Below are 24,882 nucleotides of genomic sequence, written 5' to 3'. Positions count from 1 at the left end.
GTAGTACATATGTCCCACTCTCAGCTAAAACAGGCAAATGTGCAACATTTTCAAACTTAAATCCCCCAAGAAGATGATTTATATTCACTCCGAGGTTACTCTTAGTAAACGATGGAGGAGATGATACAAAATTACCCACGTCTATTTTATACAACGTCCTAGCACAGAGCGCCCAATAGAGGATCAATCTTACTCTCACCTCCCTTCTTTTCACTGGAGCTTTCGTCACCTCTCCTCAAACCTGAAAATGGATGATCCAAACCTGGGCTCTTCGAAATACACCTGCAACAGTGTCAGCTGTCTAGGAAATTACAGCACCATTTATGCGGGCTTGATTGTCGATGCCGTGCTTGATTCGGCAATTTTGAGGGGGAAACTCACCGAGTTGGTTAGATTATGGCCAATAATTGGTGGTTATTTTATCAAAGATGTGAGTTCATTCTACCACTACTACGGCCTGCTTATATCCTTTCTAGACAAAACCATGGTCCTTCACCTGTGGCAATACTGTTGATTACGCCAGCAGAGCGATTAACCAGTCACTGGCCACCTATCTTCCAATCGATCACGACCAAGATAGCAATGAGCCAAACATCATGAAAGGCCCAGAAATATCCGCAGTTGACGAGAAATTCATATTCGGCGTCCCTCCCAACCCCGCAAACAGTTTCCGCCTTCGTGTTACTCTCCTACAAGATGCTACTTTACTCTGTTTTGGAATCGCTCACCATATTTGTGACGGCAATGATTGTTGGGAAGTGGTTAAAGCATTCTGTAACCTACTGTCTAATAAGCCAATTCCTTTGTTTGCGCTTCCGCCTGACGCTGGGGGTGTCCGCATGTCTGATCTGATGAAAGTCAAAAATGAGTGCACCGAAACGGAATCCAGTTTTCACTACCAGACACATGCGCAGAATTACGACAGTGGGATATTTAAGCTGGCAATGACTGTGTGGCGCGTGCTACTAACGCTCCTTGCCGTGAAGTTTGGCTTCCTCGAGAAGCTTACAACCAAGTTTATCTACATTCCAGGCGCATGGGTCGACGAATTACGGATCAAATCCCAGAGGGAGCTGAAAGACTGTTCCCCCGATATTCAACTAACACGAAACGATATTATCGCCGCATGGTATCTGAAATCCATCTATTCCCATCAACCTACAGCTACGTCCCTCGATCCAGTGGACTACTTTGGGGTTATCAATTTCCGTCGTTTTCTTGAGCCCCCAAAGGCTGGAACATACTACCTTCGCTGTAGTGTTGGTGCCCTCCAGTGTAAATTCTCTGTTCAGCAGCTGAAAGAAGAGTCGGTTGCTGAGATTGCTCGGGATATACGCCTCGCAACACTAGAATATACATCCACCGGATCTGTTCACCAGAGTCTTCGGTTCTCAGAAGATAATACATCCAAGACTCTCACATTAGCTCTTCGTGGGACTGGAAACATAGGGCTCGCTGTGGTATCCCACTGGACAACATTCGATTATACAGGTCTTGATTTTTCCGGCGCCAGTCATAGAGGTCAAAAGGCGTCAGTCACGTTTGTCAATTCTATGATTGTAAACGCATGGGACCTCAAGATAGCACCTGTTGCTGTCGTCATGAAGAATGGGTCTGGAGGCTACTGGATTCGCGCTACGAATACATCCACTGGCTGGGATCGGTTCAGCGAATCTTATAACATGGAAAGTCTGTTCCCTACACAGTGATCGGAGTTTCGCCTTGTCGCACAGTTCAACTAGGAAACTTCTGTTTCCACCATCATGAAATGCTCCAAATTAGAAAGTCGTTAGTTATGCATTATACTGCACCCTCCTTCAACAGCCCGGCCGGGCTAGCTCAATCGGTAGAGCGTAAGACTCTTAATCTTAAGGCTGCGGGTTCGACCCCCGCGTTCGGCTATTCCTAAAAACCAAACCTGAGATTTCTTTTTTTGCTCTTTTCTTAAGCATGTGTTTCAAAAATCTACAAAGCAGAGGGAAGAGACAACCTTGAATCCTGTTGTGAGAGGCCAAGGAGCGAGGTCATGCTTTGCAACAACAGTGAAGCCGAAGGCAAACATGGCAAACATGGCAAACATGTCAACGATAACCCTACTCCGCTCTCTCTTCTATACTCTTTTTATTCAGGTCGCTTTTATTCCAATAAGTAACTAAATTTGACTATAACTCAGGGCCAGAAGATGAAGATGTCTTCAGTGACTCACATGATTTCTCCCCTGAGACTATGGGACCAAAGGCAGACACCCCAAGTCCGTACCACTATCCTACCCTGAAGGTGTCCCTGAACAGGCTACATAGTTAGTTAATAATACCAATCAAGCCTTTTCTGCAAGGCGCAGCTATACGGGGACTTCGGAGCATCAAAGGGTCAATGCCTTAATGATGACCCGCTTTGCTGTCCAATCGACAGTCTTCAGCCCGCGGTGTGAGGGCCAGCCACCAATTTCCTGAAGGACGCTGACTTTTGGCCCCCAACACAGCTGGTGACCAGGGCATCCTAAATTGTGATTCAATAATTAAATCGAAGGTATGCGCCGCCCTTGCTAACAGAATGGTTTTCAATGGCTCTTATGGTCATATGAAATGACGGGCTTGCTTGAGAGCGATGCCTCGGAATCTCTCCTCCATACCTCGCAAGAGCATTTGATTAATAGGGAGGAACCTATCCCACTTGACACATTGCGACTTTCCAAGTGAGCGTCGAACAAACATTCGCGGATCTGAGTTGTGATCGCCACTAACAAACCGCTTCTCATTGCAGGCAGCCTTCCATTGTAGACCAAAAGGCATACCAACGGGTCAACGAGTGCGATACCCTGGATTGTGAAGCAGCAGCAGATGAGAATTTGAAGTGTGCTCCATCACCCCAACCACTACCATCGACCAAGAAAAGATGGATTACTGGGTTATTACTTTGCGCGTTGGGAGTCGCACTGGCGCTACTCGCCCATGTTATCCTCACAGTCAAATTGGCCGCAAAAGCTGCTTCTGGTGGCTATGGATGGGGTTCCTCGTCGGCCGTTGTCTATGAAGACACATGCCACCAGGCGAACCAAATCGTGACCGGCCTCCATATTCTTGTCAACATCATCGTGTTGACTTTGACTGCAACAAGCAGTTACTGTAATCAAATCCTCGCTGCACCGTCACGCGCAAGAATTGATATTGCCCACGCTCAACGGGTGTGGGTATCGATTGGATCCTCCAGTTTTACGAACGTCTGGTACGCGCCCTTCTGGCGCAAGACACTATGGCTGTTGATTCTTGGGACGTCTTTGCCAGTTCAGATGATGTATGTTTCTTGTTGTGACAGGCAGGAGAGCTCTGGCTAATATACGACGTCTTCAGATACAACTCCTTCATATACGTTTCAATCAACGCCAATGACTTTGGGGCTGTTGTTGCACCGATGGCTTTTGGGAATAACCACACAGACTTGTCTAATTTTGATGTCCCCTCCAACTTCCACCACGTAGTTGGCATGAACGCGAGTAGCCTATATGATGATCTTATATCCGGTAAGCTCGAGAAAATGAGCAATGCTACTTGTATGGAAGCCTATAGTGGCGCTTATCAAACCGCTCGATCCACGGTCGTCTTCTTGAGCCCAGATATTTCCTCAAATTTAACGGCCTGGTCATGCAGTGTTGGACTGAATTCCGGTGGTGATCTCTATACCGGCAGTGCCTACGAGGGCACCGAATTGACTTGTGCGATGAATGAATACAAAGGCAACTATACAAATGGCCGCCGACTAGTGACATCGACGGTTTTCTAGTTCATGATTGCTTCAGTCGACCAGTTACGCCGACTTGTGAGCTTGGATGCAGTCTGCCCATTGGTTTGGTGGTCATGGGCTGCATTGCATTGAAGCTAATATGCATGCTCATCACTGCCCTCGAGCGCCGGTCGGAGATTCTTTTGACAGTTGGCGATGCCCTCAAGTTTCTGACATGTCCCGATCCTTACACCGCCAACAACTGTCTCATGGCTCGAGTTAATAAAGGTCAGCCAAAGGAATTGCTTCGTTTCAATGACTACCCCTGGGTATCTATATTCTCCCGCACAGCGCCATTCCGCTTGGGACAGAGCCCGACTCCACAGCCAAAAAGGATCGGCACGGTCCGACAAAGATGGTCAGCCGCCCTGCCACGTCGATTCTTTGCTTTCCTTATGTTCTTCAAAGTCGCCCTCCTTGTCATGGCGGGTCTCGCCTTGGGTTACAGTACCTCTATTTTTGGCATTGGCCAGCCTGCAGATCTGAATTCCGATGGCATGTCATCATGGGAACAGAAACTCACTTCGTTGTACCATACTCAGTTCTACCCACTGGGATATATGGGATTCATGGCCACAGTATTGGCTGTGAATGTCCCACAGGCTGTGATTACAATAATCTATGCGGTCTACAACAACACTATCACTCGAATGCTGCTTGCCGCCGAATACAACGATTTCGGCGTCGAACGCAAACCCCTTCGAGTCTCATTTCCCACTGGAGAACAGCGCTCGACATACTACCTCTCTATACCATACCGGTACAGTGTGCCATTTGTCGTGTTATCCACTCTTGCCCATTGGCTTGCCTCTGAGGCCTTGTCATTCGTGCAAATCATCCCCCGAGATGTTCAGGGTAATCTAGATCACAGTCGAGCATTACATGGTGTTGGTGCTTCGTCTGTTGGTTTGAGGACTATGGTCATACCCTGGCTTATTATTGTTGTGGTTGTTCTCATTTTGATGTTTCGGAAGTTCAAATCGGCCGCCATGCCGATTGCCATGAACTGTAGCGCCGCCATCAGTGCTGCTTGCCACCCGCCACCAGATGACATCGATGCTGCAGAAAAGCCTGTGATGTGGGGACAGACTGATATGGAAATTCCGAGTCTTCGTACATTCCTTGGGTCTGGCGCAGCGGATATCGAGACAAGATGCTCCCGTACTACTTTCACGTCGAAAGACGTCGTCGAGCCAAGTCCCAAATTTTTATACTACTAGAATATAGAAAGAAGAGCAATTCAAAGAAGTGCTAGTTCCTGATTCGAATTATAACAAAGTCCGGTGTTGTTCATAGTTAGAGTTCACTACTAAGACTGGGGTTCCTATGGCCTTCTAACGATAGGAAAAGAAAACATTAAGAGTGAGAACTAAGCGCTCGCCGCCATTTGATACTTTTAGTGGTTCTACATGCAGCGCAGCAGTATAGAGTGCAATATGTACATTTGTGTCAGTGGTAGTATATTACTACTAGATCCCGTTTTACATAGTATCCATGTGAGTTTGAGACAAACAGCAGCACCCGAACAGAGCTGTCAGCGAAACAGATTCAAAGTCTCCTCACTCTCCAGGATATATTGTGTTACCCTGTCGTCTGATCTCATCCATGATATCCATCATATATAGTGTTTCAGCCCACGGCATGACCCTGCTCTCCTTCCGGCCTTCAAGGATGTCAAGTGCCGTTTGTTCAGCCTCATGGACAAAGCCACGTCCCAGAGTCGGAAACTCATATTTCTTCCCTTGACACATCTCCCTGGGGAAAAATGCACGGTCGGGATTCCCTTCCTGCTTCGTCCACACAGTAAAAGATTCCGGTGCAGATGGCGTCCTACCTTCTACCTCAATGTAACCATCGGTCCCGTGTATCACGGCAAAGACTTCACCAGGAGCGCCGAGAGCTTTGGTGGTTGAAGTAACGATACCCTGCTTTCCAGTCGAGGGATACTGCAAAACCGCACTGGTGGTCACTTCAATCCCTTCTTCATGGGTTTGCGCAGCCAGAATCCGCGGCATCTCTGCTTGATCAGGTGCATTACCACCCAACGCTAATCTCGCCCAGGTAAGTGAATACACCCCGATATCCAACAATGAACCCGCTCCCAATGTGAGATTGCGGTATCGGGATGTGGATGGAAGTGAGGCAACATCAACACCAGATGCAAAATCTGAGAATACGCGGAAGACATCCCCAATGATCTTCTCTTCGTGGAGCAATCGCTGGAGTTCGATGAAAAGAGGTCGATGTCGGAGCCACATGGCTTCTGCCACGTATACATTCTTTTCGCGGGCGGCATTGAATATCTCCCTTGACTGTTTGGCATTCAGGGTGAAAGATTTCTCGCACAAGACATTCTTCCCTGCAGAGATTGCCTCCATGCAATCACGATAATGGAACCCGTGCGGGGTTCCGATATATACAATATCCACCTCTGCATCGCGATAGACTTCTTCATAAGAGCTATAGACCTTTGGGCTTTGTTTCGGGCAGTACTTGGTCGCAAATTCCTGGCCCTTTTCAATGTTTGAAGTGCCAATAGCTTGGACAACATGCTCTACTTTGGATTCCGGCCAGTCGAGAACCAGATCCTCCACAAACCATGAGGATATCATGCCAGTAGCTTATGGAAAGCGTTAGCTTATCGCACATCAACTATCAACCTCGAAGCCCAGGAGCCTTCAGGAATAAATTCAGACTTACCAATGATACCCCAACGGACCTGGGGGAGGTTAGACATAGTTTCTATGCTCAACGGATTATAAAAAAATTTGTATATTGTATTCTAGTAGATGAAAATAGACAGGATTTACCTAGTTCTTCTGGGGTTTAAACAACTCTTTTATCGAAATTCTGTAGTACAAATCTGGAAACCGAAACCCGAAGCTCTCCTGTCATTTAAACAGATACGCAGGGCTGCCAGAAGAACTGAGCTCGTCTCTTATCCGAACTGCCGTGAACCCCTCATCTAAGGGCGCTGGTCTATAAAAATCTCGGGAACCAAAATCCGCGTTTAGATCGGACACAGATATTACCAAAAGGGGAAGGTGGGCCATGTCACGTGTTAATGCCTGGAGATCATATGCTTAAATATAACTATAATATTGTTCTGCTGGCGTATTTGCTCTCAGGGAATACCTAAAAAGAGAGTAGAGCTCAAACCGAGGAGAGAGAGATATAAACTGACAATTAAAAATGACAAAAAATGAGAATCCCAGCCAGCACCTATGCCTAGGCCACGCCCACCTTCCCATTTGTGGGGGTTGGGTTAGCATTTTTCTTTGGGGGTTTTTTTAATTCGCGGATTGAGTAGATCCAACAGCGGCGGCTGGGGTTACCTGCATGTTTAATCCGTGTTAACCCACTCAACCACTGGGGGGACTGTCGGTTGGCAGGAGGGTGTTGACCTGAAATTTATAGAAAGATAGACTTCCAAAAAGGGTAAGTGGGTCCATGCCACGTGCTAATGCAGAACAGGATTACATAATGTACATGCATCCCCGGGGCCGCATCCATGGTACAGCCATTCATGTAATACAACAACCAAGCGCTTTTGTATTTTTTTGTTGACTGTGTCTCTACTACATCATAATTTTACAGAAAGCCTACATATACACTTCAGATTTCAGATTAGAACATAACTGACATTTGTTTTTGGTCTATTTCAATATCACTGAGGATCACGCACCAAAATATAAAAGAAAAGAGAGAAAGATATAGCGCAACGAAACAGTAAATATCTACCCAAACGTACTACTAGAGATATGAAATACTCTCTACTCACCAGGGAACCAAGGCTCAACCCCAAGCTTAATGATATAAACTCCATTAACAATCGCCTCTGCTGGCACATCAAGCATCCACCTCCAGAGATCCTCCAGAGCATCTTGATCACGCTTCTTCTCCTTGTGGTTAACAGCATAGAGCTTATACGTATCAAGGCTATTAGGCGCCTGAATCCACATGATACTGACTGGCGAGGGGGGAACATCTAAAGTGCGCGAAGTATTTCCTTGGATTTCAAAGCTCGTAGCGAACTGTCTCCACTGTGGGCGCCACACCTCAAATGTATCTTTCCAATCTGGGTCAATACCGCTATCTGCAAGAAGAGCGCACATACTCCAAACCAAGTGCGCAGCACCGACATACTTCTCGAGGTAACCGACAAGACCGGGCCGAACCCCGTTTTCGCGGTGGAGCTGGAAACGGAACTGGTTAAGGCTGGTTCCTGGTGCAGCATCCGGGAATGTGCAAAGGAGATTGCCAGGTGGAGAGCCGGTTCGCTGCGATTGACGAAGGAGATCATCCTCGGGCTCGAAGGCTTCTGCTGCCTCGAGTGGGAAGCGTTGAGTCTGCTTTTGACCCTTGTCACGCTTCCAAACCCCCATGATTACGAGCTCGTCTGGAACTACTTGGTTGCTGAGAATGGTTAGGCAGTATGAGAAGAGTGCTGGTGGCCTGGTTAGTCAAAAGCGAACGTTGATGAGATATAGTATTCGAGGCGAAGAGGACGGTTTATATAGCCACCATGGACTATTCACTGACATTTTGAGTGTCGATACTGTATTTGATCTCAAAGATGCTCTTTGTCGTCTTTGTATCTATCAAAAAGCAAATTTTCATCCTAAGCCCACAATGCCTTCGTATACAAGGCATGTTCCTCTTTGTTTGCACCAATAAAGTATACCAAGTTTTATGAGATAACACAAAGAGTCTTTGTATCTCGCTAGCTTGGTTTATATCTGGTGGTGGGGTGTCAAAACAGAGAGGGTGCTCCTGCTGGCTCTAATAGGGATTGAGTCTGGGGCAATACGGAAAAGACTCATATACCGGCAAGGAAACAAACATACAAACATGAATTTTCAAAATAAAATATGGAACAAGAACCTATGTACACCGGAAATCCCACGGCCTGACACGCCACCACGCTACCGAGGGTAATTAAACACATACACATGTAGTCCTAAGCGGATAAAAAAGAAAGAAACAATTACTGGGTCCGTCGGGCCATGAAGTAGGTCAGAAGGTTAAGGGATCCTTCACGAGGAGGCTGGGTGACTTTTTGCACTCGCTCGGATCCAAAGGTGATGTTCAAGAATGTGCAGAGCTCAGTGGCGTTCTTCCTGACACCGGGGCGGGGGTGTCCGAGCTGTTGCATCACCACAGCACCGATACGAGCCAGGAGCTCGTCGTCGATATCAACACCGGGGCGCGATAGCGACTGCTGGATAGTACTCAGGCCCATGATAGTGGACCGGTACGTCTCATCATTCTCTGCGTCTGCTCCAAGATCCAATCCCTGCAGAACACCGACGATCGCCGTCTGGGGCAAGGTCAAAAACACCAGTTTGTCTACCACTTCCTCTAGGCAAGTGACAAAGTGGGAAGTGGACTCGTAGTGGCGACGGGCACGGATAATAGATGCCATAGCACGAGTGTCATAGGGGTGGAAATTCTCGCGGGTCCGTAGGAGCATGGAACGGATAGTGGCCAAAACCTGGGTTTTCACGTCATGATCCTTGCGGTTGGAAGGGGTCGCTTCCAGTTCCGCAAATAGAGCTTCCAGCAATGCATTGTAGTCCTGGCTTTGTGACACAATCTCATCGCCGTGGTATTGGATGAGTCCCTGTAGCTTCCGATATCCCGAGGGCTCCATGGTTCTCGAGACAATACGAGCGAGGCCTTTATGGATCATTTCCTTAGCATTGGCCGGGTCCTTCGAACGCGGGCTAGGGCTGCGGTGACGATCAACCCACTTTCGAGTGCGTCGTGTGGAATCATCAGACATTGTTGATTGGGACAACGTCGACTGGGAGAGTGATGGAGGTATCGACTCAAATGATCTCTGTCTCGCTTCTGGCGAACGCGGTGTAGGTTCGTTTGCCGTCACTTCTTCGAGGGCACTCGGCTTAGCTGCAGACCGCGGGACCGCAGGCAGATCTACAGTCTTGGCCAGGTGTGGAGTCGCATTCTCATTGTTGCCATCGGTCCCGTTCGTTCCCACATGATGCTCTTGGGGAATCACGGCCTCAATACCCATAATATTAGAAGCGGCTGGCTGGACACGGCCCCTCGTTGGTGACGGGCTTGGTTGAAGCGGCGCCCGGCGTGTTGGAGATGGAGTTCGAACTTCAAAGTTCATACCAGATTCCTGCCTAGGGGCCAAATCAGGTGTAGGCATCCTAGCTGGAGCGGCTACCGGGGCTGAGGTATCCTCGGAGATAGTTTGAGCCTCTGCTGCTTCGCCATGTTCGGGTTGATCAGAACGGCCGGGAGACGACTTTGCAGGGGTAAAATGTCCCACCGAAGCGGCGTAGTCAGGAGTCTCGTGTCTGTCTGCAGTGGGCGTGGTGGGATCCTCATAGATCACCATTGACTCAGGCTGGGGTTTGACAGCAGATACAGGACCAGAACCGAAGTCCAGATCTGAATGCTGGCGAGCAGGAGACACTGGCGCGGGAGATACCGCAAGATTCGGTTCGGGGATATGAGGTGGAGGGGCGGGAACAACAGGTTCCTCCAGTATTATCGGTTCTGGTTCTTCAACAGGGACTGAGTCGGCGTGAGGGCCATTTGGTGCTGCGTAAAGAAGAGGCTGTGATGCATTGAGGGGAGGACTTTCCAACATGACGGATGCGGGGGAACGTTGATCCTCAGATGCACTGAGGTAGCTTTCCTGGCGGGGAGTTCTTGCAGATGGCTGATTGGCCAGGCTTTCGTTCGAGTCGCTGCGAGCACGACTCGCGGCCATAAGATCATTGTGAGACTTGGACTTGGACAAATCGAGTTTCTTCGGTCTGCCCTTCGTTGTAGCAGCTTGTGCCGATTCATGTGGGCGAGTTCGAGGCGCCGTTAGGGGGGCCTTTGATGTAGGTGTTGATGGTTTGGACCTCACAGCTCTTGGGGAAGTGGTCGCTTGGCGGGTAGATTGGGTAGATTGGGTACTACTAGACTGGGCTCGTGACTCAGGGCGACGAGCATAGGGGTCTGCGGTTGCGGGACGACTAATTTCTGCCCGTCGAGGCTTCATGGCGGGTCTCATAGGTGCAGAAGATAGAGACGATAGTGGGGCCCCAGTTGGGACACTCCGGGTGGACTTGGAGGCAGGGACAGGTGGCTTCGCCTCAGCAAAAGTTGGCTGAGCCGACTCGGGTCTAGAAGGCATCTGGGCCTTCTTCCGAGCAGCAATAGCTTCTTGTAAAGCGGAGCGACTCTTAGCGGGGCTCTTTGCAGGCAATGAAGGTGCACCTTTTGAAGGGGGGTTGGGGTTCGATGAATCCTTTTCCAGCAAGTTCCGCGACTTGGGGTCGAGGGTGTCTGCTATCACATTGGCTCGTTCCGGCCACACACTATAGAACGTCCAAAAGGTGCTCCGCGTTGCTTCGCGAACACCAGGGTTCGCATCTCCCAATCCTTTCGTAATTGACTTCTCAATGAGATCAAGGCCACCACCATGTTCAACTGCGCTTTTATGATGAGCTTGGCGGATGATCAAAATCTTTAGCCACCCCGCGGCGAACAGACGCACTCCAACGTTTTTATCCTGTGCTGCGAAAGAGACATGCTGCAGCAGGCGAATGCTAAATGAAACATTTTGAATGATGACTTCGACTGTGGCATTTCCGTTTTGGGCGGCAATCTTTTTCAACGCCGAGCAAAGCTTCAACAGGTTCTGCATAATAATCTCGACCATTGAGTCAATTCTAGGGCCACATGTTCGGGCAATATCTTGGATTAAAAGACTGCCGTTGCTAGACATTGTGGTTCGTAGAGAGTTGAGAACCTTCAAGATCCCATCAAGGAGTGTCTTTGCTGCATTGATATAGGTCTGGGAGAAGTCGTGCGGCGCATTTCCTCGAGTCAGTCTGCGGAAAAGAATCACATTCTTTTCACGCTTTGACCAATTGTCCTCGGATTCCTTTCCTTCGAACCAGGGGAGCATATCGCGTACAAGATCATCGATATCCCTCGCCGAGGCAACATCGAACGGTTCCACACCATCATCGTCTGGCAACGGTTGCTGTGGTGCTGGCGTCGGGGCCGGTGTGCGGGGTCGGTTAACAATTGGTGGCTCTGTAGGTGCGGAAGAGGCTGTCGGTCGCTCACGATGAGCTCTGGATGCTGGACGGCTCTTTACAGGCTCCATCTCTGCAATTAAGTTAGTACAACCAGCGGAAATCTCCAAGGATATAAATAGAATTAAAATACTAACCATCATCAGTCTGTTCCATAGCATGTGAACGTGACGACATCACCGAAATCGAACGTTCAGCCCGAGACATTGGGCGCGTAGAGGATGCAGTATCGGGTTCGACGGATCCTAAACCAATGCCCGAGAGGACAGCATTTGCGATGGATTTCCTCACACCGCGTGTCGTCATTTGCTTTTGCAGATCCGACTTCGCTCTCGCAGGGCCGTTTCTGAGTTTGGTTAGGGGCATTCAATAAATATAATGGTTATAGGGATAGCTTCACTCACCGGAACAGATCGATCACGACCAACCTCGCCGTATCTCGAACGGCGCTATCGGCATCCTCTAAGCACGAAACCAGGGAAGGAACATATTGGCGGAACAACAAACCATGGTTTTTCGTCATCTGCAGGTCGAGATTAGTAGCTGAGACAAGCCTTGCAGGATGCATACGCCTACATTTGCCAGCCAAAGCATGCCCATTTCTTTCGCTCTGTGATTTTTCCCAACCAGTGCAACTTCCAGAACATGATATTCGACTTCGTTACCTGCGAATGGCCACAGTTCGGTGAATATGGATGCGGCCTGTGCTCTTATGCGTTCTTTGGGGTCATTGAGACGATCCAGGAGAATAGGATACAAGGCCTGGGCGTGGTGGACAATCCATTGCTCCTGGTCTTGGATTGCAAGGCGCTTCAATAGATGGCCAAGTGTGGAGAACCCCGCTCCGAGAACAGAGTAGTGTTGGGAGCCCAGGGCGAGGCGCAATGTTTCGAAAATGGTGCGAATCGCTCCCTCGGGGACATTTTTCTGTTTAATATCGGACTTGACACTGGAGAGGTAGGCGATCTTTGAATCAACAGACAAGTTGGGGTTCTTGAAGGCCGCCAGTAGCTCCGCTGCCTTCGCCTCCATTGTCAACACCGAGAGATCAATCTCAACTCGGGTCAGACTGCGAAGGGAATGGACAGAAGAACGAGAGTGTATGTAATGGACGATCCAGGGGAATCAAAATGCGACGAGGCCAATGGCGGATAGGAGAACAGACTCGGATTTCGATTTGTCACTAGCCAGGATGAAAGTTAGCAGCAGATTCTGCCAGCGCAAGACAGTGATAGCTAGAAAAAGCAGAGGAAATGCGATTGCGATAAAGATAAAGAGAAAAAAAAAAGCATGGACGCGTGTGGGTAGTGAGAGCATCAAATAGTTATGGGATGGGATCGTCGCAAAGGGCATAGGATATCGGGAATAGAGGAATGGCGAGGAGCATCGTGCAGGGTTCGGATATGGAATAGAAGGGTCATAACGTACAGAATCCGATGAAAGCGACAAAGACAAGTATGGGGAAGAGCGCAAAGTTGACCTCGATATGGTGGGATGTTGAAAAGCGGACGGAGTGAAAACAAGGGGCGATAAGCGCGTGACGATAAGCGCGAGGGATGTAGAGGATTATTAAAAGGGGGTTACCCTTTCTTTGGCTTTTTTTGGGAAATTGCTATTTCCTATGTACCGAGGTTGTTACCTGTCTATTCCTATCTACACCGGTCTAATATGGTGAAGTTGTGCCCGAAGCACACATATTAAGAGCCCAACACTGGTTTGTTTATTAACTGGGGATCAGTCGTCGCAATGGGCAACCAACAGCGTCATGTTTACAACATCTCAATGTCAATACTGATATTTGCTAAGTAGAAATACCTGAATCGGAATTTTTTCCTTGTTATTCTATAAGCAAGGTACAAAAATAGCAATCAAATCTATGCTATGACTACAAGGTGTTCACCGCATTGTCCAACACGCGTTAAGGATCAATATAAGGCTCAATTGACATCCAATCGATTACATCTTACCCCATACATTTCTTTTTCACTCCAATCAATGTGAATCAAAGCGTCCTAGCACCCCACGAGATCGCCAAAGTGGAGCATGATACCTGTTAAGGACCACCGGCGCCGACAAGGTGCGTATTTGAGGGTGCTAAACTACAACCTTCAAGTTTACCCTGAGATGACCGCATTTGTAGGGTTAGGTGGTTTATAATGCAATATGCAATACATGTACGTAGATATAGGTAGGAGCTCATAGATCATGCCTCAGGCCCTAGAGCGAATGCCGATCTAGTCAGCATAACGTGGGCTCTTAGAACCCCCGCCCTCAGCAAACCTAGACTTTCATACACCTCAAACAAATACAGAAAGTCAAAGAACTCCAATGAAAGATCTGCTCCTAGTTAGTCGCTATCAATTAAACTAAATACAGTATGACGAGCTCCGCCCCCGCACCTCATCCCTCCGCCATCCCCAAAGGCAACACTCAAGAGCAAGAGCCAAACACTTTGAGCAAAGAAGAAAAGCAAACCAACTTGGTATCCAATCTCACCTCATCAATCTCTCAGCCAAAGCTGCGCCTTCACGTGGAAGACCTACGCCATCCAGCCTCAAGTGCCTTCCTCACCTTGATCCCAGACCTCGCATCAACACTCGACAAAGCCCTAGCAAACATCATAAAATACCTATATACTTCACACCCAAAGTCCGAGAACCCCCACCGACCAACCTTCACACCCAGCATCCCGCCAACAAGATCCGTAACAGTCTTCCTCCGCGATTACAGCGGGGTAGCCTATACAACAGGCACAGAACTCGACGATGCGCACAAGGAAATCCACGTCTCGCTCCCGTACATCCAGCACTGTACATCCGGTCCATCTGCGAAAGATGACCCGCTCCATGAGCTAGTCGGGGTCCTGACGCACGAGCTTGTGCATTGCTATCAACACACCGCGCCGCCTAGTTCCCACGAAAATGGGAATGGGGACATTCCCCGTCCACCGGGTGGACTAATCGAGGGCATAGCTGACTTCGTGAGGCTCAAGGCTGGTTTGGAGCCGCCGCACTGGAAACGTCCTCTTTCTGCAGCGGAGAGGCCGCCGAAGTGGGATATGGGGTATCAGCATACGGCGTATTTCCTGGCGTGGCTTGAGGATGTTAGAGTTGGGAGGGGTGCTGTGGGGATGCTGAATGATCGGCTTTTGAGAGTTGGGTATGTTGGTGAACGGGAGGGGAAAGATGTGGATAAACAGAGTACTGGATTCTGGGAGGGTCTTTTCGGGGTTGGGGTTGGGGAGTTGTGGGAACAGTATGGGCAGTACCTGGACAATCCTACAAAGGAAGGTGCCGGAAGGAGTAGTGGGCACTGGGAGGACGAGATTCTTAACCCGGAGTGATGACATGGATGTAAAGTCCATATGAATAGGCATTGGTAGGTCCATTTGTTCCACTAGAGATATACAACCAGCAGTATCAAAGGACTCAAAGGACCAGAAAGCTTCCATTAGTATTGATTTTGTATGCATTCAATAGATATCTGAGAGCAGCTCTATATTTGGATCGCAGGGCCAAAACGATTTTGCCCGATGTCTAACTGGAGAAGAGTAAAACAGGGGAGAAGAAAACAATAAGGGAAATTTCGAAAAAAGACACCAGGTGAATCGAAGGGATTGGAATTCCCATAATGTACAGGATCCAGTCATGCAGGAGACAGGATAGATGACTCTTTTTACCGCCGGCCAGCTTCCCATGCGAAAGAATAGCACACCGGAAAAAGAAAAGCGACATGACAAAAAAAAGCGACATGAAATAATATGTTACCGTGCCTTGAACCAAGGCATCCCATTGCACCAAATATCTTAAACAATGACCTCGCCCAGGTCAACGTGGACCGGCTTCCACGGTACGGCCGATGGCTCCTCCATCGCACTAGGAACGCGTACAGAAAGCGGGCTGTAGAGGTACCAACCCTTAAGCGCGGCAACAGCAGCACGCTCGCGGCCCTCCATCAGACTGGCGCCAGCGCCCTCCCCAAGCTTGTCCTGACCAGAGAAGATACCAACCACAAAGACGGGGTGTCTGCTCTTACGACCAGTCTCACTAATGACCTTGGCGACTGGACGCTCGAAGCTCTCGCGAGCGCACAAGCGGGTCAAGTCACGGGCTGGCGCCTGGAAGTTGAACAATTCTGAGATGTTGAGGTGTCGTGAAAGGAAATGTTGCTCGAAGAATCGCTTGGCAGCGGCGCGGCCAGCGTGCAGGTAGATGGCGCCCATGACAGCTCGGACGAACTCAGCGCTCGCTTGCTCGGTGGTGACACCAGCCGCAGATGACTTGATCCCCTTGAGCGGGTCACCGAATTCATCATCATAGAAAATCTTAGAAGTAACCGTTTTCCTCCAATTCTTCTGTGCTTCATATGGGCGTGCTGTGGGGTGGGTCGGGCCCGAGGGAAGCTCGGTGCCAGGCTCGAGCCTTTGGAACTGCAACAGACCGGGATCAACCTCTCCACCGGGCAAGGTGGCCAAGTCAACACCCCATTCTCGTGCCATCGCGGCAAGGGTCTTGGGCCCAGCGTATGCGTACATGGCGGCAAAGATCACGGTCAAGGGCAGACGAGGGTAGGTGCAAATAAGGTGCTCGGTTGCGTAGTAGGAAAGGAGGTCGTGACCGAGAGTGGCCAGCGAGGCATTGTTGAAGTTCGGGTTGGGGTCTGCTGATGCATCGACTAGTGTCCGTGCAAGTGTCTCGATAGGTAATCTGGAAGGTAGGTAGAGTCGAGCGTGGAGAGCGGCAAGTTTTGCAGATTGTCGAGCTGCTTCGACTGGGGGAGAGGGATATTGGAGCTGCGAGTGGCGGGTGTGGGAGTCCTTGACAATCTGAGCCAATTGCTCGTCCAAAGGTGCTGGCTCCTCGAAAATCGCTGTTGTCTGATCATCACGGGTTTGGACCGGGGGAGCGGTCGATTGATAACGTTGCCCGTAGATGTGTTGATGCAGACGGTTAACAGTCCGAGCCCGCGGCGAAAGGACTGAACTGCTCCATCTTTGGAGTTGCAGTCTCTTCATTTGGGCGATTGTGGTATTCTGAGGGCCGTAAAAAGATTATACAATAGACGGAAGGGAGAATCGCGACGCAATCAATTAGCATACCAACAACGAGAGAGAAGAGAAATTGTCGCGGCAGTCACGGGATGGCCAAGTCGTGTGAGGTTGCGCTAAACCCAATGTATCCCTAGCGCCTTGGCATCAGACCTGCGACCGAGACGGCCCTTTCGGCTTCCACCTTCGAGAACTACCAGCCCTACGCTCGCTTTATTTCCCTAACAAACCCTTCAATTGCATCTTCGTCACAATGGGTGGAGGTGGAAAGATCCCGTACGTTCCCGTGATTTTCATAACCCCACCAGGAGCTAATGGATTCGATCTGGCAGGTACCCCAAGGAAGTTTGGTCCCCCTCTGGTGGTTGGTACGCCCAGCCAGCTAACTGGAGGGCCAACACTGCGATCATGGGCGCCTTTGTCATTGGTGTCGCTGCTGTCGCCTTCAGCATCAGCGCTGATCGGGAATACCGCGACAAGATGCCCGAGCCCGGCCGTTTCTTCCCCAGCCGATAGTCCGTTACCCGAACCCCATGTCACTCGGTATACCTTATGCTGACATTTACTTTTCTTGGTTTATAGCTGGAGCAGGCAAATCCGGGAACACGAGACCCAACAAGCCGCCAAGAACGACTCATAAAGAAGGTCCAGCATATTGGACGGCGGTTGTAGGCGGATTCTCAGCAGGACGGAACCTTTTCTTTTTGTTTTTCTACTATTTGATCACTTGTGTGCTGTACGACAATAAAAGGGCGTTCCTCATTGGGCCATTGGTCAATTGACCAAGAGATGTCTCTGAGGAGACTCTTCAAGTGTCCTCAATAATCGCTGCGTGTACAGGCGGACACGTTCCGTGAATTCAGTCTGATTCCACAATTCCTTTCCGTTTCCATCAACATCGATATGTGGCACACCGATTTGCTCGACCACAAAGCCAGCTGCGACGGTTGCGCAAATGAGCGCCATAGGATAGTGCTGGTAATCACCCCAAGAATCACGGGTTTTCTTCCAGGTTTCGGAGTTTGATAGAACAGAGCCAATGACCTGGAATGGCTCTCGGCCTTCGGTGACCATGCCTTGGGCTAAAGCGCCAAGGAAAGAGTTGCCCGCACCCGTGGGGTCGATCACAGGCGTAGCACCTGAGGCATCGGGTTGATGATATGCGGGGAGCCAAATCTTGCCAGACTTTGAGTAGGCGTAGCTACCATCCTTTCCTGCCCTGATAACCAGCATGCCATTTCCATCGGGACCGATGCCGGAGTCTGTAATCCTTTGGACTAGCTGCTGGCCTAGTTGGCTCTTCTCGGTCCAACCGGGATGTTCAAACATCATGCCAAGCTCCATGTGGTTAGGACTCACCACATCGACAACTTTATTTGCGGCGAAGAACTTGTCCTGTTCTTCTGGAGTGCAGAGATCAGGGACTGGCTCCCAGACGAAGATAGGGCGCTTGGAAGCATGAGCGGCAGACGGCGCTTTCCCTGCCTTCCGCAATTCATCTCGTCGCTGCAGAATATCATGCACTATAGACATACAACGAGATGCAGAACAGACCATATGGAATGTCTTGGACCACGCCTGTGAATCGGACAACATTTCAGGCTCAAGTCTTAATTTCGGAGTCAAGTATTTGAAGTCTGCCCGGTCAGTCTCCGCGGTACGTTCCTTTAAGAGACAATCACCGGAAACTTACCTCGTTTCTCATCGGGATGATACCCGTTCCAGGCTCTTGTTGTTAGCCTGCTAGGGTCCTCTCTAAAAACACAGGCTGTATTCCATGATTTGATTACATCAAGCGTCTCGGTAGGGAAATCGGAGCCAACATCCACGATCCAGCTCACAGATCGTGCATACTTTGAGCCTGAGACCAACCGGGCACCCACGACTGCAAATGACGCTGCACCACCGAGGACATTCTTCACACCGGGCCTTGACCCGCCGAAATCAATATCATCTGAATAACAATACACCTGTGAGTCTACATCCCACTTTAAGGGACGAGGTAAACCATACCAATTATGAACATTCCCAAGGTGCAAAATTCGACCTCAGTGGGCTGGTCTTGGGCCACCATATTTGCAGCTAATGCTATGTATAGACACGACAAAGAAGAAGGTTGTTCCGAAGAAACAGAAAGACAAAGAACTGAAACAGGTGTTGGGGGAGTTTCGACTATCGCATTACAGTGGATCGGGATGGTAATATAGGTAATATAATTACCAAATATACCCCACAACGTCATTTCAACCAGCGGATCCCGTTGTAACGTACCATACCTAAGTACCACGTCTAGAGCCGTCATTTGCGGACCTCAGGAGCTCCGGCCTTTGTCTTCTTTCCACTCCCTATCATCCCGTGTGTTTTTCGGAATTCGAGTGCCTAAATCTCAATAGAAGGGGGATTTTGCTTTTCGACAATCCCTCGGTTTCAACCTACTCAAATCATCCCCTTTATCTTTCCACTTCCACTGTTGGAGCAACGTGTTGCCTATCATGGCGTCCGGCGGCCATATGCATAATTTCACCACCCTCATCAAGCGGTATGTAATCCATAATGCTAGCAGTGTTTGACTCATGGCATTTTTGCTTTCGGTTTAATCCCCGCTAAGCTGTTTAACACCTACATCCAGCACACTTGACTGACATTGAACTTATCTACAGGCTCGAGGCAGCGACCTCACGCTTGGAGGATATGGCGATGTCATACGATGACTCTAGCGCGCCAAAGTCGTTGACCGGCTCTCCTTCTTCCATACCCGCTATTCCACCACCCCCTAAGCCTTCCCCTCCTCCGCCCGCAACCCCTGTGGCCGCCCCGGTTCCACCGCAAATTCAGGACTTCGATGCGTTGATCAAGGGAGATGTTCAGAACTTTGTCAAGCTGGGAGAGAAGATCGGCGGTCTGGTTGCTGAACAGGTATGTTTTTGAATTATAGGATTTGGTATACCGCGAGTAGTTGCTGACTGGATCTATAGTCCAAAGCCGTCCTTCAAGCCTTCCAAGCTGAACGCACCTATCTTTTCGTTGTGACGAAGGCCAAGAAGCCTGATACTCAGCCCCCGGAGTTAATGACGGATCTGCATAAAGCATCCGATAACATTAACAACATTCGTGAATCAAACAGAGCATCGCCGCTGTTCAACCACCTAAGCGCTGTTGCGGAGGGTATTATCGCGCTTGCTTGGTTCTTTGAAAGCAAGCCGGCGGAGTATGTCACGGACATGATCGGTGGCATTGAATACTACGGAAATAAGGTGCTGAAGGAGTACAAGGACAAGTGAGCAATCCCGTTAATGATGTTTTGAAGGAATCCCCATGTTGACAGTTTGACAGGGACAGAGCACATGTCGAATACATCAAAGCCTACTATCAAAACTTCAAGGCTCTTGCGGTGTACCTTAAGAAGCACTTCCCCCAGGGCCTGACATGGAATAATGAGTCAGGCATTGATGCCTTGGAAGCTTTGAAGCAGGCCAAGGGCGGACCTGCTCCAGTCAGTGGCGGTGCCCCTCCTCCCCCTCCCCCTCCTCCCCCTGTGCCTGCCCTCAACGTCCCTGGTGGTGGTGCTCCTCCTCCACCTCCCCCTCCTGGTATTCCCCCCGCTCCGGCCCCCGCAGCACCAGCAGCAGACATGGGCGCCGTCTTCGACCAACTTAACCAGGGAGAGGGTATCACCTCCACCCTTCGCAAGGTCGACAAATCGGAGATGACACACAAGAACCCCAACCTGCGTGCCGGATCAATTGTTCCGGAGTCTGAAGGCTCTAGTGCCGTGCGGGGCAAGTCGCCAGCACCTAACAAAAAGCCCAAGCCTGAGAACATGCGTGCGCGCAAGCCGCCCCGCAAGGAACTCGAGGGCAGCAAGTGGCTCATCGAGAACTTTGATGCCCCTGGCGAGATCATCGAGATCCCCGCGCAGCAGAACCATTCCATCCTCATTAGCCGCTGCAACAAGACCATCATCAAGGTTTCCAACAAGGCCAACGCTATTGCCATCGATAACTGCGTTGGTCTCTCTCTCATCGTCGACTCTCTCGTCAGCAGTCTTGACATCATCAAGTGCCCCAAGTTCGCTGTGCAAATCGACGGCACGGTCCCCACTCTGCTGCTGGATCAGGTTGATGGTGCTACCGTTTACCTCGGCCAGCAGAGCCTCAATACTGAGATATTCACTAGCAAGTGCTCCGCTATTAACATCAACCTTCCGCCGCCGGAGGGCACCGATGAAGATACCAAGGAGTGCCCTCTGCCCGAGCAGTTCAAGAGCTACATCAAGAACGGCGTGCTGGTGAGCGAGATCGTGGAGCATGCTGGTTAAGCTGGGCTCATTGGTTGAAGGGGTCCATGAAATTTTATTTCCATGGACTCCAAAGAATTGTAATACATCTTGTTCGACAGGTCGAGCTCACATAGACTTCTTCCTAGGTGGCTTGACACTTGTTATTTTGGATAATTTAGTTGCTGTATCTAGCGCTCTGTAGATATAAATTGCAGAACTCCAACTCCCCTGTTCTTATACAGCTCATAAAATCTTACCTTAGGTCTTTCTATAAATCAACATCTTTGAATGTGAACACTCCCAAATATATATCCACCATTCATGTACATTGTTGCAGATGCGCACGAAAATCAAAATCGGGCAGCAACACAGTTCACAGGGCGAAATATATATAACTAATTCCAAAATGCATCAAGTTAACCTAACTAACAGATAAACTTAATGTAAACGGTAAAGCAACAAGGAGAGTGAAGAAGATACCAAAAAGAAATATAGAAAGGGGGTATAGTCAATGACCCATGCGCCTGGGCTCCCCACTATATCCAAAAAGCACTGGGAATGAAAGCAGATCAACTGAACGCCCAAGTGATAGAGAAAAGAAATACACACATCGCCTGGGCGTGAATCAGGATGAATAAAAAATACTCGACGCTATTATGTGGGTTAGTATAAACAGGGGATCGGCTGCAAACCAGTTGCACCTATGTCATGCTGTTCTGTGCTGTTCTTCGAGAATGGTGTAGACAGGAAATGAGATGATATGTCAAGTCAGGGCCAAAATACACGTGGGAAATAGGTGTTGGGTGGTGCTATTGATATATATACTGAATGGCGAGGTAGAGGTTCTTGGAGTATACTGCGCTGGGTTCATTCAGCGAGGGCGGTGGTTGTGCGTGGGAGAGGGTCGATCATAGAAGCCTAATTTATGCGGATGCCGTTCATCTACTGTGGACTCTGACCTGTGCACATCGAGGCCTCGGAGTCTTTTGGCGAGTAGGCTCTCGCTGGCTTCTGAACCGCTTGGATAACGTCCGTAATCCTCATCGTCCTTGGTGAGCTTGTTGTACCGAGACGAACTATGTGAAGGAGGAGTATGTTGAGGGCCACCCGTAACATCCATGGGTCTTGGCACATCTAGCTGCGAGGGGAAATCGCTAGGAGATGACACATGTGGATGGAGATGAGGGATCACTCCCTGGGCTACGCTCCGTCTGCTGGAAGTTTGTTCAATTCCCAGGCGCGCGTTTGCGCTCGCAGTACTTGAGATGGAAGACTCTCGGGATGGCCTGTATGGTGTGTACCGAGGCTCGGGATTTTGGATCTCATTCCGTAATTTCTCCTTGCCGTCCGGGACGCGGTTTGCAAAAACCACGCGAATAGTCGAATGTAGGTAAAAGCGCCCGCGCGCGGGACAACAGATGTTCAGATGAATGAGGTATCGCAAGGTGGGTTTGTCTTGAGGGTCTTCTGTGGGATTCAAGGAAGCTTCAGGGCGATCGGTACCAAAATTCTTCCGAGCACTGAGCGGCATATCGATGATCGGACCTGCCGAATAGCTGCGTTGCCGAATGAAGGTCTTTGTGCCAGGTTCCATATCACTGAGGTCGTATGGAACTAGGAAAAGTTTGACCGCTGTCTTGTGCGGGTTCTTGATTATAATTTGTAGTTGACCTTGTTGCGGAATCCGGTAAGACCCTCCTGGGGGACATTTAGGCGATTCTGACCTGCGATTCTTCTTTTCCCGACGGCGTTGTGATTCGGCACCAATTGTACGAGTATCATTTGCTGCATTTATAACGGGAGTGTCTTCATGGAGTCCCGTGGGATTTGGATGTCGCCTGCGACGTCGAGTCGAACAGGGATTCTCCTTTGGGAGGGAATTTTCCAAATCAATCTGTCCCACATAGGGACTTGGATTGTCGTCTGAGATTGAGCGGCCACACCCCGAGGTCGGATAGCTGTAGAAAACAACCGAAAATGGCACCGTAACATGCGGCGGGCATTTGAGATGGCCTTTGCATTTCCCCTTGCCCAGGACGCCGATCTGAGCCGTGAAATCCAGCGGCTTGGATGGATTCATTGACATTCTTCCGCGCAAAATTGACTCCTCGTAAGACCCTACCATCGGTGCGTGGGAGTTCGACAAGATATCGGAGACAAAAGACGGCCTTCTTATTCGCGATGGTGGGATCTGGCCTCCGGGGGACGGTGCGAGTTGAAGACTATATGCCGAGGTCAATGACCGGCGAGGCAAAGACGCTTGATTGGTGAAGATATCCTGCTGCCGTCTGGGTGGAGATGGACTGCCAAGGCTGGGAATTTGATGGTTTGGTAGGGAGAATTGGAGATTCCCAAATGTCTCTGGTGGCAAAGTACGGCGGCGGCCTTTTCTCTCCAAAGACTCCGAAACGTCCCCATGGTCAACACGGGACGAAAAGTCCAAGTCGGTATTATTCGCTTGGTATACTAGGGGACTGGTGGGAGCTTTCAGAATATAGCTTGATGAGAATGAACCCACTGACGGTGCACGAGCGCGAGCATTCAAAATATCATCGGGCTGATGATGTTCATTTGATGTGCTTGTCTTTCGCAAATCGGGTGACAAAATTGGTCCTCTAAACCAGGGAGCAGTAGGAGAGGAGCTTAAATTAGCAAAGGGAGAAGCCGAACTGGGCCCGGGAAAAGGAGATCCAGGAGGGTTTGAGTCCTGGGGATCTGTGGCGCCTTCCCTGAAATCACCGGAGTGTAATGCGGATCGAGGTCTCTGGATATCGGCCGGCGACCCCAGTTCCTCTGTCGCTTTGGTGTGATGTTCTCGGCTAAGAGACCGGTCTTCATGCTCTCTTGCTGCTGTCTGTGACTGCTCTGGTGAAATTCGAGTGTTAAATAAATCATTGTGGTGCCTATCCGGGGACTATTGGTGTGTTAACCGATGTATACTTGAGATGGGTTGGACTATCAAAGAAAAGACAAAAAGAATATAACCAAAAAAAAAAAAAAAAACAGAAATATCTGCTTGCATATTCATGGAGAGATTCACATACCATATGTCGAAGCCTCCAAGGCGAAGATTCTTTGATGCGGTGTATGAGCTCCTCCCGGTCATTCGCCCACGACTTGGGCGGATCCAACGCCGTTGAATGCATAGAGTTGGTTGCCATTTCTGGAGCAGCTATCTCATGGCGATTGAGATCATTTAGCGGGGACTGGGAGGACCCTGTGGTCGGCTGTTCGCGATTGCCATGGTCGGGTGACCATAGATAATGACGCCGCCGATCCGGATCTCGAAATAGGGGCATGGTGGCGTGATAAGGGCAGACTATAAGGCCTGAAACGCTAAAGGTAACATTTCAGGAGGCCACCCACGTAGCACCTTTTGAAACCAGCGCCGAGCTGTGCCGTGGTGGGGGGTCCAAGTTGAATGCGGTGTACCAGTATGATTCGAGTATATGCAGCGATTTTACTGATTGGTGAAGGAGATAGCGGGTTATATAGAAGAGAGTACTTTTTATGTCACACCATTGGCCTGGTTTTGCTCTCTCAAATGTATGAATGCCCAGTTTATGCCTCAAAAGGTTGAATAGGGGAAGAAAGTATTGAGTAGGTCGTGTGCATTATGTCGTTGAATGAGGTGGACACCCGTCGATCTCGGAGATCCGGACTAAGAACGTCATGTGATGGACCAGTGACGTTGTATTGCAGTG

At 49.6% G+C, this 24,882-nt stretch overlaps 13 protein-coding genes across 13 annotated transcripts; 6 read left to right on the top strand and 7 right to left on the bottom strand.

Moving 5' to 3' along the window:
• Positions 1-247: 247 nt before the first annotated feature.
• On the top strand, positions 248-1,709 carry N7455_006529 (uncharacterized protein; the record flags this gene model as incomplete). The annotated part of the gene is made up of 2 exons (XM_040956982.2): positions 248-430; positions 477-1,709. 2 exons carry the CDS (start codon positions 248-250, stop codon positions 1,707-1,709), a joined length of 1,416 nt encoding a protein of 471 aa, XP_040812674.2.
• Positions 1,710-2,585: 876 nt separating this feature from the next.
• N7455_006528 (uncharacterized protein) lies at positions 2,586-3,780 on the top strand (the record flags this gene model as incomplete). The annotated part of the gene is made up of 3 exons (XM_040956882.2): positions 2,586-2,695; positions 2,764-3,294; positions 3,351-3,780. The coding sequence occupies 3 exons, from the start codon at positions 2,586-2,588 to the stop codon at positions 3,778-3,780; spliced, it is 1,071 nt and encodes a 356-aa protein (XP_040812525.2).
• A 74-nt stretch (positions 3,781-3,854) lies between these two features.
• Positions 3,855-5,000, top strand: N7455_006527 (uncharacterized protein; the record flags this gene model as incomplete). The annotated part of the gene is made up of 1 exon (XM_065605374.1): positions 3,855-5,000. The coding sequence occupies one exon, from the start codon at positions 3,855-3,857 to the stop codon at positions 4,998-5,000; it is 1,146 nt and encodes a 381-aa protein (XP_065461228.1).
• A 339-nt stretch (positions 5,001-5,339) lies between these two features.
• Positions 5,340-6,517, bottom strand: N7455_006526 (Gfo/Idh/MocA family protein; the record flags this gene model as incomplete). The annotated part of the gene is made up of 2 exons (XM_040956941.2): positions 5,340-6,400; positions 6,481-6,517. 2 exons carry the CDS (start codon positions 6,515-6,517, stop codon positions 5,340-5,342), a joined length of 1,098 nt encoding a protein of 365 aa, XP_040812559.2.
• Positions 6,518-7,553: 1,036 nt separating this feature from the next.
• On the bottom strand, positions 7,554-8,165 carry N7455_006525 (uncharacterized protein; the record flags this gene model as incomplete). The annotated part of the gene is made up of 1 exon (XM_040957044.2): positions 7,554-8,165. One exon carries the CDS (start codon positions 8,163-8,165, stop codon positions 7,554-7,556), a length of 612 nt encoding a protein of 203 aa, XP_040812563.2.
• A 602-nt stretch (positions 8,166-8,767) lies between these two features.
• N7455_006524 (uncharacterized protein) lies at positions 8,768-12,884 on the bottom strand (the record flags this gene model as incomplete). The annotated part of the gene is made up of 4 exons (XM_040957048.2): positions 8,768-11,925; positions 11,990-12,198; positions 12,257-12,375; positions 12,429-12,884. The coding sequence occupies 4 exons, from the start codon at positions 12,882-12,884 to the stop codon at positions 8,768-8,770; spliced, it is 3,942 nt and encodes a 1,313-aa protein (XP_040812521.2).
• Positions 12,885-12,977: 93 nt separating this feature from the next.
• N7455_006523 (uncharacterized protein) lies at positions 12,978-13,440 on the bottom strand (the record flags this gene model as incomplete). Its single annotated transcript, XM_065605373.1, has 2 exons — positions 12,978-13,087; positions 13,281-13,440. Coding segments are annotated over 2 exons (270 nt in total), but the record flags the coding sequence as incomplete, so codon positions are not given.
• Positions 13,441-14,229: 789 nt separating this feature from the next.
• On the top strand, positions 14,230-15,195 carry N7455_006522 (basic secretory family protein; the record flags this gene model as incomplete). The annotated part of the gene is made up of 1 exon (XM_040957005.2): positions 14,230-15,195. The coding sequence occupies one exon, from the start codon at positions 14,230-14,232 to the stop codon at positions 15,193-15,195; it is 966 nt and encodes a 321-aa protein (XP_040812683.1).
• Positions 15,196-15,657: 462 nt separating this feature from the next.
• N7455_006521 (mitochondrial 54S ribosomal protein mL44) lies at positions 15,658-16,866 on the bottom strand (the record flags this gene model as incomplete). Its single annotated transcript, XM_040956964.2, has 1 exon — positions 15,658-16,866. One exon carries the CDS (start codon positions 16,864-16,866, stop codon positions 15,658-15,660), a length of 1,209 nt encoding a protein of 402 aa, XP_040812580.1.
• Positions 16,867-17,152: 286 nt separating this feature from the next.
• Positions 17,153-17,539, top strand: N7455_006520 (uncharacterized protein; the record flags this gene model as incomplete). The annotated part of the gene is made up of 3 exons (XM_040956897.2): positions 17,153-17,175; positions 17,232-17,414; positions 17,482-17,539. The coding sequence occupies 3 exons, from the start codon at positions 17,153-17,155 to the stop codon at positions 17,537-17,539; spliced, it is 264 nt and encodes an 87-aa protein (XP_040812544.1).
• Positions 17,540-17,673: 134 nt separating this feature from the next.
• N7455_006519 (uncharacterized protein) lies at positions 17,674-18,973 on the bottom strand (the record flags this gene model as incomplete). The annotated part of the gene is made up of 4 exons (XM_065605372.1): positions 17,674-18,405; positions 18,454-18,536; positions 18,593-18,853; positions 18,913-18,973. 4 exons carry the CDS (start codon positions 18,971-18,973, stop codon positions 17,674-17,676), a joined length of 1,137 nt encoding a protein of 378 aa, XP_065461226.1.
• Positions 18,974-19,391: 418 nt separating this feature from the next.
• capA (adenylate cyclase-binding protein) lies at positions 19,392-21,217 on the top strand (the record flags this gene model as incomplete). The annotated part of the gene is made up of 4 exons (XM_040957003.2): positions 19,392-19,438; positions 19,560-19,815; positions 19,875-20,176; positions 20,233-21,217. The coding sequence occupies 4 exons, from the start codon at positions 19,392-19,394 to the stop codon at positions 21,215-21,217; spliced, it is 1,590 nt and encodes a 529-aa protein (XP_040812548.2).
• An 832-nt stretch (positions 21,218-22,049) lies between these two features.
• On the bottom strand, positions 22,050-24,477 carry N7455_006517 (uncharacterized protein; the record flags this gene model as incomplete). The annotated part of the gene is made up of 2 exons (XM_040957000.2): positions 22,050-24,092; positions 24,223-24,477. The coding sequence occupies 2 exons, from the start codon at positions 24,475-24,477 to the stop codon at positions 22,050-22,052; spliced, it is 2,298 nt and encodes a 765-aa protein (XP_040812542.2).
• Positions 24,478-24,882: the final 405 nt, after the last annotated feature.

Source organism: Penicillium solitum (assembly GCF_028829755.1).
Source record: "Penicillium solitum strain IBT 25940 chromosome Unknown utg000004l_segment0_segment0, whole genome shotgun sequence".
Taxonomy (NCBI): domain Eukaryota; kingdom Fungi; phylum Ascomycota; class Eurotiomycetes; order Eurotiales; family Aspergillaceae; genus Penicillium; species Penicillium solitum.
This window is presented reverse-complemented; position numbering and strand designations above follow the sequence as displayed.